The 17,264-nt window shown below is 41.4% G+C and overlaps 1 protein-coding gene across 6 annotated transcripts in view; it reads right to left on the bottom strand.

Annotated features, from left to right (window-relative positions):
* The window catches only part of LOC117874810 (probable palmitoyltransferase ZDHHC14), a 343,602-nt gene that overhangs the window by 60,610 nt on the left and 265,728 nt on the right, over window positions 1-17,264 (bottom strand). For all 6 annotated transcript variants that reach the window (XM_034765318.1, XM_034765321.1, XM_034765317.1 and 3 more), the window contains 3 exons: window positions 12,748-12,834; window positions 9,228-9,302; window positions 7,901-8,023 (listed from right to left, as the gene is read on the bottom strand). In XM_034765318.1, the coding sequence (XP_034621209.1) occupies window positions 7,901-8,023; window positions 9,228-9,302; window positions 12,748-12,834 (285 nt within the window). The remainder of the gene's footprint in view (window positions 1-7,900; window positions 8,024-9,227; window positions 9,303-12,747; window positions 12,835-17,264) is intronic.

The following is a 17,264-nucleotide window of genomic DNA, read 5'->3' on the forward strand; positions in this document are numbered from 1 at the left end:
GAATGGTTTTAACTATATAATAAATACTTATTAATGGATGAAATTCCAATTTAAATTATTAGTTTTTGTTGTTGTTTTTTTAACTACTGGATGTGGATGCGGACTGGCCGCGTATAATAACCAGGAAAGGGCAGGTAGTCACGCCTGTACATAAATAGGGGGTGGGGTTCTGGAGGGCAGTTAGGAGCAGGGGTCCCAGGAGGGGGCAGTCAGGGGACAAGAAGCGGGGGGGGGTGTTTGGGAGTTCTGGGGGGGCTTGTCAGGGGGCAGGAGTGGGGAGAGGGATTGGAGCAGTCAGGGGACAGGGAGCAGAGGGGTTTAGATGGGTCGGTAGTTCTGGGGGGGGGCTGTCAGGGGACAAGGAGCAGGGAGGGTTGGGAGTTCTGGGGGGGCGGGAAGTGGGGGGGCAGGGGCGGGGCTCCTCCCGTCCTCTTTTTTGCTTGCTGAAATATGGTAACCCTGTTATTTTATGTGGCCTAATGTTTAATGAAGGGAAATGTTTCATTGAATACAGTAGTAATAAAAGCAAAACATAGGCACTTAGGTTTAAGAGGGGGGGGCGCGCTGCGCACTCCGGCGGATCAAAGCAAGTACAATTTCACCTATGTAAGATTTTTTTGGCTCTCGAGGACAACGTTATATCGAGGTAGAGGTGTATTTAAGAATGCTATTGTTGGTTATTCAGTGCACCACTCTGTATCAACTCTTAAAAAAACTGTATAGGCACAACAATCTCCCTTTTGCTCTACCAATACCGCCAGCGTCAATGTCCCATTTGTCTGTTTTCCCCACCACCATCTCCATACCTTCTTCCAAATGCTCCACATGCATTGAATGTTCTGGCTGTTCAGGCCCCCCAGACAACCTTCTTCTTCTAGTCTGTCCACAAGTCAATAGCACCTCTTTAAAATATGCTAAGTCGTCCACCCGTCAAAGCTTACTATTTATTCCACATCTGTCTTGTTTATATTGCAAGGTTTACAGAGTAGGAATTGTCCGTACTTGCGTCTTATATAGAGCCAAACAAAACTGTTAGCACTTTACTTATAAGAATCATTCCATTTAGGGGAATGGGGTATTAATATTTATTAGATACTCTTTTGAGAGAACAGAAATATTCAAAGCCACAAGGCTTTTTTAATTTTAAATTAGGCCTGGAACCATCGGATGCATTTCTTCTTCATCAGTGTGTCGTCAGGTAAACAGTTTAGGGGAAGGCAGTACAAGCTGTACTGTCTTGCTCAACTTAAAACGGAAAACACAAGAACAGAGATTCTGTTGCTTCCACATATACTATTTATACCAATGTTCAATTAAAATCCTACAATTTTAAATAGTGTGATTGTTCTTGTGGAACATAATTATCATGGGAAGTTATACCGCAGAGAGACAGATGACCTCTCAGGTAGCTGGGCCAATCCCCTGGAAGGCTCTGAGTATCAGGAAACGTGAATGAACTCTGCATGGAATAAGAAGGCTGCACATGGAGTGGAGCACCAAGGCAATGGGGTAACCCATGTGGCTGAGTGATGGTTGCATTTTGGAGAAGTTGGTGCATTTTCAGAGCATCTGTGTCTTCACTGGAACACAGGAGTTGCAAAAAATCAAGTAAGTTGGTCATGAATGCATGGACTGCCATAGCCAGGTCTATGCCTTATAGGAAGAAGCTCCGTCTTCTGACAAGTCATAGATAGAAGTGGCCTGTTTTGCCACAATGGTGATTTGGCATCCAATAGCACAGAGGAGTGCAGAAGCCTGACATCAATCCTAGGCACAATAATGGAAAAGCTGATAAATTCAATTGATAAAGAACTAAAGGATAGGGATGTAATTAATGCCAGTCAACATTGTTTTATGGAGGAGATCTTACAAAACAAACCTGATTTCATTATTTGATGAGATTACAAGAGTTTGGTTGATAAAAGTTATCAAGACAAAATAGACAGACCTGCACAACATTCTGATTAAAATTTAGCACTATATAGTATCAATGAAGACCATAAGTAATGGATTAAGAACTGGCTGACAGGTCTCAAAAGTAGTTGTCAGTGAGGTATCAAACGGGGGTATTTCTAATGGGGTCTCACAAGGGGTTGTTGCAGGACAGATGCTATTCAACATTTTCATCACAGGTCTGGAAGTAAATATAAAATTATTGCTGATAAAACTTATGGATGACACAAGGACTGGCAGAACGGTAAATAGCGAAGAGATCAGAGCAGTCATCCAGAACAATCTGGATCACTTGATAAGAGGAGTGCTTTCTAATACTATGCATTGTAATACAACCAAATGCAATGTTATGCATCTAGCAATAAAGAATGCAGACCAAACCAACAGACTGGGAGACTGGACAGCTGTCACTCTGAAAAGGATTTAGGGGTCATACTACCTTAGCAACTCAACAGAAGCTCAGAGTGTGATGCTCTGCCAAAGAGGGCTAATATGATCCTTGGATGTATAAGCAGGGACGTAGTTAATAGGATTAGGGAGGTTATAGAGCATTGGTGAGACTGATATTAGACAACTGTACACAGTTCTGGTGGCCATATTTTACAAAGGATATTGAGAAATCCGAGAGTATACAGAAGAGAGTCCCGAAAACGATTTGATGGCTGGAGAAAATGCCTTACAATAAGAGACTTAAAGAGCTCAGTCTGTTTAGCTTTTAAAAAAAAGATTGAGAGGTGATTTGATTATAGTATATAAATACCTGGGGAGAAAACAGAGTACTACAGGGCTCTTTAATCTAGTGGAGAAAGGACATAACAAGAACTAATAGCCGGAAGCTGAAGCCAAAGTCAAAGTAAAAATTAGATGCAAATTTATAAAAGTGAGAGTGATTAGCTACGGGAACTAACTACCAAGGGAAAGGTTGATTTTTTAATCTCACTATATACAAATCAAGACTGGATGCCTTTCTGAAAGATATGCGTGAATCAGGTTGGGCTCAGTAATGGGGTAACTAGGTACAATTTAATGGTCTATGATATATAGGAAGTCAGACTAGATGATCTAATTGTCCTTTCTGGCCTTAAATTCTAAACATCTCTGAAAAAGGAACTCCAAGGCTGTAGACACATTTAATAATCTGAGGTCCTAGGTAGTGGACAATGTTACAAAAAAAGGCAAGTTCTTTGAAGTATTTTCCTCTTCCCAATAGCATCTTCTAAATCAGTGGTTCTCAAACTTTTGTACTGGTTACCCCTTTCACACAGCAAGCCTCTGAATATGACCCCCCTTATAAATTAAAACACACTTTTTTATATTTAACACGGTTATAAATGCTGGAGGTGAAGCGGGGTTTGGGGTAGAGGCTGACCGCTTAAGACCCCCATGTAATAACCACGTGACCCCCTCAGGGGTCCCGACCCCCAGATTGAGAATCCCTGCTTTAAATCTTGCATGGGTTTGGCTAATCTAAGCGGTTCTGAGAAAGGAAGGTCCAATTACATTCTCAGTAGGAGTAGAATGGTGGCCGAATGTGCACCTTTCATTGAAAGTTTATAGAACCATTTGGATGCCAGTGTCATCAGTGCTGTCTGCATTACTGTGGCTTGCTGTGCTCCTCACAATCTTTGTGAATTCAAAAGGTTAGTCATTTTCTCCGAAATGTACCTCGGACAGTAATGGACTGCTGAACTGGCACACTCAGCCAGAAAGTGTGCCTGTCACAGCTGGAGCAGGATGCACCCAGGCAACAGAATCAGGGACGCTTTATGCACCCACATTATGGACTTGCATGGACCAATGGAAGAGGAAGAATAGTATATTTATGTATTTGCACATCACGTTTTACTGTAACTGAAGTACTTGCTGTACATGACGAATGGGGTGTTCGTGTGATTGTCGTTAATTGTGGATGAGATGACAGCTTATACAACATGGGAGGGAGGGGCAGTGGTTTGTAGGACATGAATTCTGGGTTTTCATTATGGCTTGATCTGAACAGATGTATTGAGAAATTGTTTGGCTACAACTTTCTAGTTATACCTTATGACGATTATCTTTATTCTTCGAAATGCACATCATATGATGTGATGCAATGATGGTAATACACTTTTAAAATAAAAGCCTTTATTTGTGAACATTGCTATACTACCAAAAAAAGATATTAATAAGCCTCTACTTAACTTGCAATATTGCAAATTCCACAATATTATGCTTCCACCGCGATTTTGATAATGGGAGCCCTGGGTGGCCGCTCTCAGCCCTGGGCTGCCAACAACAGAAACACAGAAAAATAACAATGGACTTATTATTTGCAGTAATAAGGTCCATTATTACTTTTCTGCAATTTTCCATGGCTTGTCCACAACTCAGTTGCAATTTTTGACAATCATCCTGCAATTCAAGTAGGGCCTTAGATATTAAAGCATTGCTAGACAGGCAAGCTACCATTACAACACGAAAACACCAGTAATAAGCCAACACCAAAACTAGTAATAAAATGAAGTCCATAACACAACCATTTCATAAGCCAAGGCAAAATGTGGTATGCAGGGTCCATTAGAACAACAGTGGGGACAGTTACTCCATTTCTGACAATGTCTTTTAATGGGAATAGTGTCCCTGCCGCATCCATGAAGGTAGACTCCCACTTAGCAGAAAATCCTAGCATCATAAACTTTTCCAATGCAGCCCACATTGTCATCTATAAATCAGCTTCTGTGGTCCACAAAGGCCTGTATAACCACAAAGGGTCCTACTCCATTGTTAATGTACTCATGTGCTCCTTCAGGAAGGCAAATTATGGGCACGAGTCCCCTCAACAGCCCCACCACAGTCTGGAAACCCCATTCTCAAAACCAGCAATTACCCCACCACCTCTGGCAAAAGTCACACATCCCATTGCCTCAAAAACCTCAGTCTCCACTTTATTGACAGTTGATTTTCCAACACAAAACTAGTTAGCAATGGTAACAATCAAGGGTAGCCAGCTTCCAGACAGTTATAACAACTCGCTTCTGGACCTGCATAGTCACCCTTTTGTGTGTGTGTGTTGTGATGCTGGAGGATCAAAGTAAGCTACTCACAAAACTCCAGAAACGTAACTTTCTTCATATGGGAGTTCTGGACCCAATGCTGGTCATCTGATGTCTGCAGGACGATGTGATGCCACCAGTCTGTGCTTGTGGTTGTGCTCTAGAAGTACCAGTCTGCACAGGGAGCATCAGTGACTATACCAAGAGTTGTGAGCAGCATCAGCTAGTTCGAGTCTGCCACGTCTGTATCATCCTCCTCTGGCAGGTGCCTTGGGAAGGACAGAAAACGCCACCAAAACATACACTAGCATCTCATGGATGTTCTGCCCATTTCCTGAAACAGGAATGAAAGTCCAAGCTAAACAAGTTCTTCAAATGATGACTCCTCCTCCTTGCTGGCTCCAGTTGCTAGGTGTGCACAGACCCAAAAGACGCCTTGGCAGGACGTGTTGGCAGGCTGTGAAGTACTAGTCAAGTTTTCCCCACAGTGCCCCCCGAACCAACGACTAGAACAGCTACAGCTGGGGATGGCACTAGGAAGCCAGAGACAGGCTGGATTGACTCAGGTCTGTGTAGTGCAGTGTAGACAGGTCTCACACCCATGCTCAGACGATTCCAGAAATTCTAAACCAAGGATGAGTCCAACAGATCCTGGGCTTAGACTGCAGTGCAGACTACCCCTGATGGCTTCATACAGATGTTGAAAATGCTGGGGAGACCAATACATATTACAAAGCAAAAGAATCCTAGCACAGAGTTGTAAAAAATCTCCATCCATTTTACAGAGTCTTGCAATGCACATAAATTAGGTACATTCAGAAAACTACCAGCTCTTTTTGGAGTGTTCCATGAATTGGATGCGCCTCTACAACTGTTTTGATAAGCAAGCTATTTTCTTTCCAACACGTGAGACTTTTGCACTGCACTGCTGGAAAGAATAGTGTATTTGGCTGTTGACCTCTGGACTTCAAAAAATTGAACTATTACTGAGATTTCAACATGTGAAAGGGCACATTTGTAGATCCATATGAGATTACCTAAAACTTACTAGCCAAAGGCTAATCAAATGACCAGGGGGATATGCCCCACTTGTAAGGTCAAGGACAGTGCCCAGGTAAGAAGATGATCAGCCCCTCCCCCTTAACTGCTGCAAATGATGCTGCTGAATGCAGTCCTTTCGTTCTGTTTCTATGACTTGGACTCTTAAGTGCTGAGGTAATACACATAAATAATAAATAATAATAATAATAATGTTGACCTCCAGATAGCAGTAGCCTGATAAATTTGAAATTCCACCTACTCTGGCTGTGGAAAGGGGGAGGATCTTACTCTTTTCATTCTCCATATACCCTGAGAGCCTCCTGACTTTGGAAAGGAAGGGAACTAATAGCTGACCCCCTCTTCCCACCTCTCCCTCCCCACATCCTGAGAAATCTTCCCACAAAACTCCATAATCACTGTTCACAGTTTTTCCATGCAGCAGATGAGTAAAATCGACAAGACTAATGTCAGTTTCACTGAAGTCCACAGGATTATCAAAAGCAGCAGTGAAACTGAGCAGGGTCTTGTGAGTTTCACTCTGCTACTAGCAGCAGAAGCACTGAGTCATCTGTCCACAGACTCAGGAAGACAGCGCTGCATTGGTTCACCTATGGAAGGTTATTTTGCAGCCATAAGAGAAGGTAGATAGTTTCCTACTCACAAAATGGCATGCTCTGAGTGGCCTTTTTAAGTCCTGAACTGACCTGCTATAAAGTCACGGTAAACGAACAGCAAATACCGGATCAAGATGTGCCAAGTAAAAAGAAAACCTTTATTGCTGAGTACTGAAAAAAGTTATTTTGATAATAATGTATAATATTTCTACAATGTCAAACTTGCATGGCACTCTACGGAAAAGTAGAAAAGAAGGTAGAGTTCTTTTATACAGGTCAGAATATCAGATCTTAGAAGTTGCAATTCTACAAGCAGATGCTGCTAATAACCAAAATTAGTGGAGGTGTACATTCTGACAACATCAGGGTACAAAATTGGAAAATATAGGTAGGAAGTTTTGTTTAGTTCACAGATTTCTAAGATTTTGCTTTATGCAGGAAAACAAAAAAAATAATTGCGTATTTTCTTATTTCTAATTTATGTTAGAATTATGCTAGTTTTTCCAGCAGCAGCATTTCTAAAATTACACAAGATGAACAAATGAGCGGATTTTTAATCTTCAGCAAAATTTAAGATACTTCCATCACAATTGCCTTTTCCATGCTTTTTGTGAGGACTTACAGTAGAAACTCAGAGTTATGAACACCAGAGTTACGAACTGACCATGCAACCACACACCTCATTTGGAACCGGAAGTACACAATCAGGCAGCAGCAGAGACCAAAAAAAAAAAAAAAAAAAGAAGAAAGCAAATACAGTACACTACTGTGTTAAATATAAACTACTTAAAAATACAGGGAAAGCAGCATTTTAAATTAAATTAATGGACATATCCTATCTCCTAGAACTGGAAGGGACCTTGAAAGGTCATTGAGTCCAGCCCCCTGCCTTCACTAGCAGGACCAAATACTGATTTTGCCCCAGATCCTTAAGTGGCCCCCTCAAGGATTGAACTCACAACCCTGGGTTTAGCAGGCCAATGCTCAAACCACTGAGCTATCCCTCCCCCAATTTTTCTTCTGCATAGTAAAGTTTCAAAGCTGTATTAAGTCAATGTTCAGTTGTAAACTTCTGAAAGAACCACCATAACAATTTGTTCAGTTACAAACATATCAGAGTTACAAACAACCTTCATTCCCAATGTGTTCGTAATGGAGGTTTTACTGTACAAATATAGTACAGTGCAACTTAAGAGCATAAGCAGCATTGTCAATAGAACCTACTATGCTTACAGTGCCAAAAAGAAACTGACGATGTACCTGGTTATTGTTTTTAGCAGCTGAGTTGATCTGAGCTGTACTTGAGGAAAGGGAATCAAAAAAGGCTTGGTCAGCTACTGAATTGCCACAAGGAAATCCATCTTTTGCACTTTCAGTTAGAATCTGAAAATAGACAAAGCTGTTTTAAGACATCTGTCATTCTTATAGGAAATAAGATATCATTTTACATGCTGTTACTTCAACTATTCTCAGGGTCAACAGAACTACTGAAATTAAAGGATTTAAAAAATGAATTGATATAATTCCATCTTAACAGCAGACAATAGAATCAGCTCCAAATTAACAATCCAGAGCATTGTATACACTTCCTGCATTCAACAATATATCAAATTTGGGTATTAACAACAAGTATGGCCCATTGTTTTATGGGGACTGGAAGAGGACAGGAAGAAGTCTATTTTTGTATGGCCATGTAACAGGCAATGACCTGTTAGTTGCATCACTACATAATTTATGAAAAAAGAAAGCCTACACCAGAAGCAGATTTTTTTTTAAAAAATAAATCCTCATTCTTGTACTTGTTCAATTATTCTGGAACAGGATGTGCATATTATTTTTGGTTCTCTTGTGAACTACCAGTGACAGTTTGTCAGTGAAATTAACATTTTACAGATTAGCAATCTCCACTACATATAACTTCTCCTTTCTCTAAAGGAGATACAGTACACTAGGCAGCACTGAAAAGTCAGCATTTACCAGAAGTTACTATATCGACTCTCTATCCTTAGAATAGGTAGTAAGTATGATATGATCACTTGACTTTTTTTTTTTTTTTTTTTAAATAGTATTATATGGTATGCAGACACGTGTTTACTCTGACCTTCTAAACCAGTGGTTCTTAACCTTCTAACCAGTCTGCACCCCTTATCAAAAATTGTTGAAGTAGGTCAGTTCTTTAAACCTAGATACATTTTTTGTTTGTATATTACAGTAACTGTTAAAAAAAGTATAATGTTAATAAATACATAGGTTTGATTAAACAAAGTAGTTGTACTTACGTGCCTGTGCTTAATTTGTGTTTTTGAGGATTTACATTCTATAAAAAACTGGCATGACTCACACCCCTGGAAAGCGTATCTTGCACCCCCAGGGGGTGCGTGCACCCCAGGTTAAAAACCACTGGTCTAAACTATTAATACAAATGATTTTTAGTGGAATTAAGTACTGCCATCTTTCATCAGGGCTTCAGTCTAGAGAATTAAATGAAGGTTTCCAATATTAAAATAAACAAACAAATAAAAGCATGGAATCTGCTTTAGCTCTGCTTTACCAAGTTTGTCTGTATTGTTATATTGTGGTCTCTTACTTCAACATAATCTGTTGGAACAAGTCCCCTCTCTCCTTTGCTGTTTTTTCCTTCCAACCAACCTCCACCTATGTCCTAAAGAAATAAAAATAAGCATTATACAAATATTTTCTCTAGATTAAAACATACTTCAGCATCTTTTATAGCTTTATAGTTGACACTTGAAAATAGGATTTGAGAGCAAGGTGTGACTGAACCTGGGCAAATTCATTTAAACCTTTCAGAGCATCAATTTTCTCATTATAAGAGGAAGATAATATTGACCAGGACTCCCTCACATAGTTAAAATCCATAACAGCTGTTTTCAAAATTGTAGGAAAGGATTAAAAAGCTAAGTTAACAGAACATTAATTAGCTTGCAAAGCCAAAAGAACTTGAAAAATTAAGGTTGCGCACACAACCTTAATTCATCCCTCTTGTGCACATGCATGATGATAAAAGACTTGAATTACATGATCACATACTGTTCGTACAGTACCCCTGCCTCATTCAACACACAGGATAGACAATGCTCAGGGAATGAATCAGAGTTGCTTAGTCAATGAGGCCGTTTGTAGGATCCCCGCCTCATTTGCTGCAGATGTTGGAACTGAATGGAGGCAGAGAACTGCAGGAAGAGTAAGGACTATCTCATGCATTATGGCAGGTGAATGCCACACCAAAGAACTCAGAGAATAGTCCCTCCCACCCTTTTTCTTGTCTGTCTAGTTTGTAAGCTCTTGGAGACAGAAACTGTTTCTTGCTAAGTGTTGTACAGTGCCTAAGATTGGGGGGGGAGGGGAGAGGCTTAGACCTCAGTAGAGCCACTAGTCACTACCACAATACATATATTAAAGAATAAGATACTTAAGGCTTTGCAGCCTTCTTAAATGAATTTGACTAGGGTTGATATCAGGACATGACCAGAATAAACTGGACCTACTAGAAATCGAAGTGTCTCTCAACCACCAGTTGTATAATGAGCCGATTCATACATGGTAAATTAGGCCTTTGTATGCTAAAGAATCTGTTGACCTTCAAATTTCTGAATCTCAACTGTTTAAATATTCATTTTCAGTATATTAAGTAAAAAAACAAAACCAAATAAAGTTTATATGCAGATAAATGGTATATTGATGACAAATCTTCAATTACATCTGACTGAAGGGAGATTTATATATAAACAAAGGTGCAGATAACACTCAAACAGTTTTTGAAGGTTTTTGTTTGTTTGAATGATCTGCTAATATTTACACACAGGTTGCCTGGTCAACGTGAACCAAGTTAAGCCACTGAATAAGCAGTTTCCTGAAGTTCTCAAAAGTCTAGCACTACCCTTTGAAAACACTTCTGTTGCTGCTCTCCAGTACCCTGTTCTTCACCAGGGCCCTAACTCTGCAAAGCATTTAAGCAAGTGCTTGAAATTAAGTACATGCTAGTTCCAATTATAATTTGCTGAAGTGCTTTGATGAACCAGGACCCAAAACTAAAGGCCACCTTCGATTGGTGCACAAGACAGGTGCTTGGACATTAAGGGTATGTCTACATTGTAATATAAGCCTTGGGTTAGTGGAACTCGAGTCAACTGACCAGTGTTAGGGAATCCTGGGCTTGAGCGTCTACATGGTATTTTAAACCTACATAAAAGGTTCTACATAAAGGGTTTCTAACCCTTGCTCAAACCTAGGGCTCTGGCATCCGCACTGCAGTGCGTAGACCTGAGTCAAAGTAACCATATCCCAGAGTCCCTAATGCCCACCCCCCACCCCCCACATGTGGCCACTTTAGCCTTAGGACCATGGTGCACTGTGGGAAAACTGTACTGCCTATTCTGCGTGTTATCATCAGGACAAAGCTTGCTTTATAAAAGTCTTGATCAGTTCACACTCCATTGCAAACCAAGGGGGCTCTCTGATAGTGCACTTGCAGCTCAGTGATCAGAAGAGAATGGGTTAACACAGACCTGAGCTGCTGCTTTTGCAAAGAGCGGGTGGCTTCCATTTTTAACAGATTGAACTGCAGATTGTTGGGGAAGAGAGAGAGGACTAAGGAAGTTGGCTCATGGAACTGTGGGATACTTCTGGCTGACTCCCAGGACCCGAGTCAAGCAGGGCTGCATCTACACTGCAAAGCAATAGGGCTCGTACTCTGGGTCCCAGCTTAACTAGAGCTCAGACCCTCCAGGGGCCTGGACCCCAAGTTTGAGCCTTGGGTTAGCACAATTAAAGGTAGACATAAGGGGAGTTAGGCTTGAGTCCAGACCCAAGCATGGGCTTACACTGCAGTGTAGAGATACTCTAACTTATTACTCTTGGCCTGAACACTTCAGTATCCCAAAAGAAAAGGTTTTCTATAAAACCTGATAGAGATGTGCTCATTACTTTTTATGGGTGCCAAATTTCAATGCAAGTGTTCGTACAGAAGCAAAATCTATTCCTTCCGAGCTTGCAACCCATTATAGAACTTTACTACGAGACTATGGACTAGCAGCAAAAGAATTGTCTTTCACTAGCCAAGATGAGTGAAATATAAAAACATAAAAATACATGCAGCATAAATAATAAAGTGTGAATTAAAAATTAATATTTTTGCAAGTGTTACCAGTAATTCTGGTAGAAAAGATTTTTAAAATTTCCTAAACTGTGATTGATATTTAGTTAGGGGAGTCAAAATTGTTGATTCTGCAAAGACTTAAGTTTGTAGAGAACCTCATACCACTTGTCATGCGTCTGACGAAGTGGGTATTCACCCATGAAAGCTTATGCTCCAATACTTCTGTTAGTCTATAAGGTGCCACAGGACTCTGTCGCTTTTCACAGATCCAGACTAACAAGGCTACCCCTTTGATACTTCATACCACTTGAATAATCCCATTTAAATTAATGGAACTACTCAGACAGCACAAAGTTTTGCAGAAAGCTTAAGCTTTTTACAAGACCAGAGCCTTACTATTTCTCTCCCACTCCATGAACACTACCCTAACAATAAAAGGATCAATTAGAAACAAAAGTTTTGCTGTGTTAAAGCCTCCGTGTAAACTGGCGTCTTTGCATTTGGACATTTAGATTTGAATGTGAAAAATGTTTTAAGTTGAAATTCATCAGTATTTTAGAATGACCATTTGAATACAAACAATAATCAATGCAAAAAGAGACTACATAAAAATACTGAGTAACTACCTCAACCCAAAAAAGACAATAAATTCAGGTTTAATGGTGTCACTATCATTCGCATGTTCTTGTGACATGGCACTAAAGTACAGATGGTACGAGAGGACAATACTGATCACAGACCAGTAACATGTCTCGGTACAGAGAAGTAAAGTCAAGCCTAATTGTTCCTGGAGCTTGCTTTTATTAATTTAAATTTACCATTACTGGGATAGTCTTTTGCATTTAATTTATTTGCCTTTACCCTAGAGGGAGGAAGGGAGAGTGTGCAAGAGCTTTCCCATTAGACGCCACTCAACCTCTCTTTTCAGCACAAACCCTTACAAGTAGGTCAGTGCATTGTAGCCTGGTTTCCATTTGATTTCTCTTACCGGATTGGTAATTATGATGATCTCCCCTTCGTTAACTGTCAGCTCATTGTTTCCAGGTTCAGCAGCGAAGTCATACATCACCCGAGCCTATGGGCAGAAAGAATCTATTAGTGACAATATTCTACATTTAAATATTCAGCATTCACATTGGAAAATATCAGCAGAACTTCATGATTCATAACCATTAAGAGAAATGGTTGGGTGGGAGGAAGGAAGGGTGTGGGACAAGCAACACAAATGACATATCACACAAATCTTAATACAATGTGCATTTGAACTTGAAAATGTCAATGCCAAAATCTGCTTCCAGCAAAAACTTTAAAATGCATCCAAAAACAAAGCCACCCCCACAAATCAGGATCTGTATAGCTCTCTGAAGAAGGCAAACAGCAATTATCTGATTCTACAGACAAAGGATTACATCTCAGCAAGCAGCCAAATAAACCACTGTCCGCAGCATGCAGGACCTATTGGTAGAACTAAAGTGAGAGCTTTACCCTGATTTTTAGCAGGTCTTCTTTCACTGCTAGAGGCAGAAGAAAATCAGTTCCCCTAATATGCTATTCTGTAGAAAAAACATCTACTCTGACTCATGCAGGACTGTTTTATGAAGTGAGCCTTTCAAAAAGAGGATACAAAACTCACACGCATCTGAAGTTCTTAAGCGTTCAGGTAATCACAGCTATACATAAATCAATATGAAACTAGATAATCTTACAATTCATTTATTGTGATTGTTCCTCTTGTAAGTTAGAGGAAATAAATACTGAACAATACTAGTTTTAACTTAAACAGAATACACATCCCCAAAGTATGTAGTCAGTGCTGACCCATTAGCCTTTGCCTAACTGCAGTTCAACTTTAGGGTGAACAGACAGCAAATGTGAAAAATCAGGACGGGGGGGGGGTTAATAGGAGCCTATATAAGAAAAAGATCCCAAAATCGGGACATCTGGTCACCCTATTCGACTTGGTTTTTTTTTACAAATTAACCTATGTTATAATTTAGTATTACACAAACATTTTCTGGTGAGAGAGTTAAGGTTGGTCTGTACATATCAGGCACAACCACAAAAGCATAGAAATGAAAAGTTAAGTTAAGTTATCTGACAGTACCTCCCCTCTGCTCCACCCAGAGAGGGACACCTCACCACTGGAGCCACCATTCATGACACCAAAACCTGAATTCTACCACCACTAGGGATGTCAGCCTTCAGACAACTCTTCCCCAAACTTACCACCATCACACCAGACCAATCAAGATAGCCCAACAAAAATCTCTCACTAGGTACACATTTTTGGCCTTCTACAGTCTTAAGGCAAAATAAATTATAAGACTCTGAATTAACTTTTTAAAGACAGTTTTTAATTGCTTAGAACTCAGAAATCAATAGGATTTGAAAATATTGAAAATTCCAGCTTTACTCAGATTATGTGACAAAATTTTGGAGCAAATAAACTGTATTTTGCATAAAGAAAGGGAGTAATTAATCCATTTTTAGTGCAAAATAGAACCCAATATTAACTATAGCCTTGCACTGGTTCTGCCATAATGCTGAATAAGGAAATCTTATATTTTTATAAAATACTTCAAGTTGGACCCAAAAACGTATTGCTAGCTAGTATAGCCACAAAATATCATAGCAATGTAGGGCTGGAAAGGATCTCAAGAAGTCATCAAGTTCAGCCCCCTGCACTCAGGGAGGGTGCAAGGTTGTTTCGCGCCCTAGGCAAAACTTCCACCTTGCGCCTCCCTCCCCTCCCAAGCCCTGTGGCAGCTCTCCGCCCTGAGCCCCTCCCACCGCGGCAGCTCACCCTGGCCCGGGGAGCCGTGTGGCAGCTTCCCGCCCCAGCTCACCTCTGCTCCACCTCCTCCCCGAGCACGCTGTCGCTGCTCCACTTCTCCCGCCTCCCAGGCTTGTGGCACCAATCAGTTGTTTGGCGCCGCAAGCCTGGGAGGGAGAGAAGCAGACCGGGGCAGCGTGCTCAGGGGAGGAGGCGGAGTAGAGGTGAGCTGGGGCGAGGAGCGGTTCCCTTGTGTGCCGCCCCCCCTCTTATTGCTGCAGGCGGCCCTCCCCGCGTCCCCCTGCCCCAGCTCCCTCCGCCTAAATGCCGACAATGACCAGGGCGGCTGAAGATCTGGCCACCACCGAAGGACCCAAAATGCCGCCCCCCAAATGCTAGCGCCCTAGGCGACGGCATTTCGGGTCCTTCAGTCGCCTAGGTCGCCTAATGGGTTGCACCGGCCCTGCCTGTACTGAGGCAGGACCACAAACCTGGACCATCCCTGACAGGGGTTTGTTCCACCTGTTCTTCAAAACTTCCAATGACGGGATACCACAACCACCCTTGGAAGCCTATTCCAGAGCTTACCTACCCTTGTAGTTAGAAAGTTCTTCCTCATATCTAACCTAAATCCCCCTTGGTGCAGAGTAAGCCAATTACTTCCTGTCCCACCTTCAGCAGACATGGAGAACAATTGATCACCGTCCTCTTTATAATAGCCCCTAACATATTTTAAGACATTATCATTACAGCCATACAGAATTCCACCTATATTACTACTTTCATTTTGTTCCATCAAATTCCCTTTCCTGAAAACTTTACTCTACCTTTAAGGCAGAAATATCAAAATAAATCAAGTCTCATTTCTCTCTAACTTTTGAAACAGATGTTGAGATAATTTGAGGACACTGCCTTCCTCACCCCCATAACATCTTGGAGGTTTTGTATCAAAATTTTAGTCTACATTTATACATATTCCATATATGCTGACATATTCTAATCCTTATCCCCACCAAAAGTACCAATATTTATTTAACATTCCCAACTTCTCTCCACTCCCTACTGACCTCCCACTCCCCACGCCCTCCTCTCCTCCCAAAAATCCAAGAGGAAAAAAGCCATCACAATCCACACTAACTCAAAAAGCTGTCATTTGTAAACACTCCCTCTCTCTACCTATGTTGCTCATAAGGGTGAACAGATAATTAAAGTAGGATTTTCCTCAGGTGGATGTCACTGTAGAAGTGCCAAGCAGCAGTAAACACAGAATACTAAAACACATTTAATTTAGAAGGTCCAAACTAAGAGAATTTTTCACTTGACCAGAGCTCGTTCACCGCTCCAAGCCAATGGGGGCTGCGGGAAGGGCGGCCAGCACATCCCTCGGCTCGCGTATCTAATCACTATTAAAACAGCCCCTTAGCCTGACCCCCTGCAAGTCCAAGTCAGCTGATATGGGCCGGCCAGCCACAGGCTTTTAATTGCAGCATAGACTTACCCAAACTGTCACAGCTAAATGCAAGGTGCAACAGATTGTTTAGCATAAGTAGTTAACACACCTTTCAATTGACTATTCTGTTCTTTCCGAGGCCGCGTCTATGCTATGGGCATTACAGTGGCTCAGAACAAGTGATGAGGGGTATCTCCCACTACAAGAAATACTGCTAAAAAACCTTGTAGGCAATTGTGACAGCTTGGGGAATCTGTCTATGTAAATTTATGAATCACATTTGATTTTTTGAATTCCACTTCTGACTATAACCTTCAGTGTGAATTAAAACTCCCATGAATATGCAACAGAGCCATCAACAATTTGAACAGCCTTACCCTAATTGTTCCATTGGGCTGCCAGGCTCAGCCATTAACTTCTAATGACCCTTTATCACAGGGGAAAATGGAAAATCCTCAGGTGGGAAGAGAAACAGGAAGAGATGTCAGACCCTGCTTTTAAGAAAGGGCAGGCTTTCTTGCAAGAGAAGGCCAGACCATTGCCAGAACCAGAGAATTAGAGCAGGAGGAGTGGAGGGCCAGAGGGACCTTCCCCCCACCCAAAGGATACTGACCAAACCCCAAACAGCTCCAAAGAGTAAAGAGGACACTTGAGGGAGAGAAGTGCCTGCATATGTTCATTGTTTTTCCCATAGGTCTGTAAATCTCTTGTGCTTTCTGGGAAGAGAGGCGGGGACAAAAGAGGAGGGAGAGAGCATTTAAGATGTTCCTTTGCAAAACCTGTGTGTTCCTTACTTTATCTGCCACATATCCCCGAAGGGTTAAATGATACACCAGAGTGCCCATGAGGCTGGAGCTCTGGAGAGAGCGTGTATAAACTTCTGTGGAAACTTGGGGAGGCTCAGAATTGGTCTTCAGACCTTAGGGCAGCTAGACAGCAGGGTCCCACCATTTCACAGAGGGGTGCCAAACAGAGTCTGTCCCCGGGGAGTGTACCTGAGAGGCCAGAACTAGAGACTATGTTTGGATGCTGTGGGGTCGAAACATTGGGTTCCATACAGCAGACTGATGACGGTCCACAAGGGATACTCAGCCAGGGCTGTAACAGCAATATTAAGCATTTTTAGAATGTGAATTAAGTTCTGAATCCCCAATAACGAATTTGACAAAACCAACATAAAACACAACTTTGATTTTCTCACACACGCACACTGCTAAAAAGCAAGAGTGAGCAACAATACATTTTCAAACACAAATGGTGTCTGCATGTTGTGGGCTATTTT

Source organism: Trachemys scripta, chromosome 3 (assembly GCF_013100865.1).
Source record: "Trachemys scripta elegans isolate TJP31775 chromosome 3, CAS_Tse_1.0, whole genome shotgun sequence".
Lineage (NCBI taxonomy): Eukaryota > Metazoa > Chordata > Testudines > Emydidae > Trachemys > Trachemys scripta.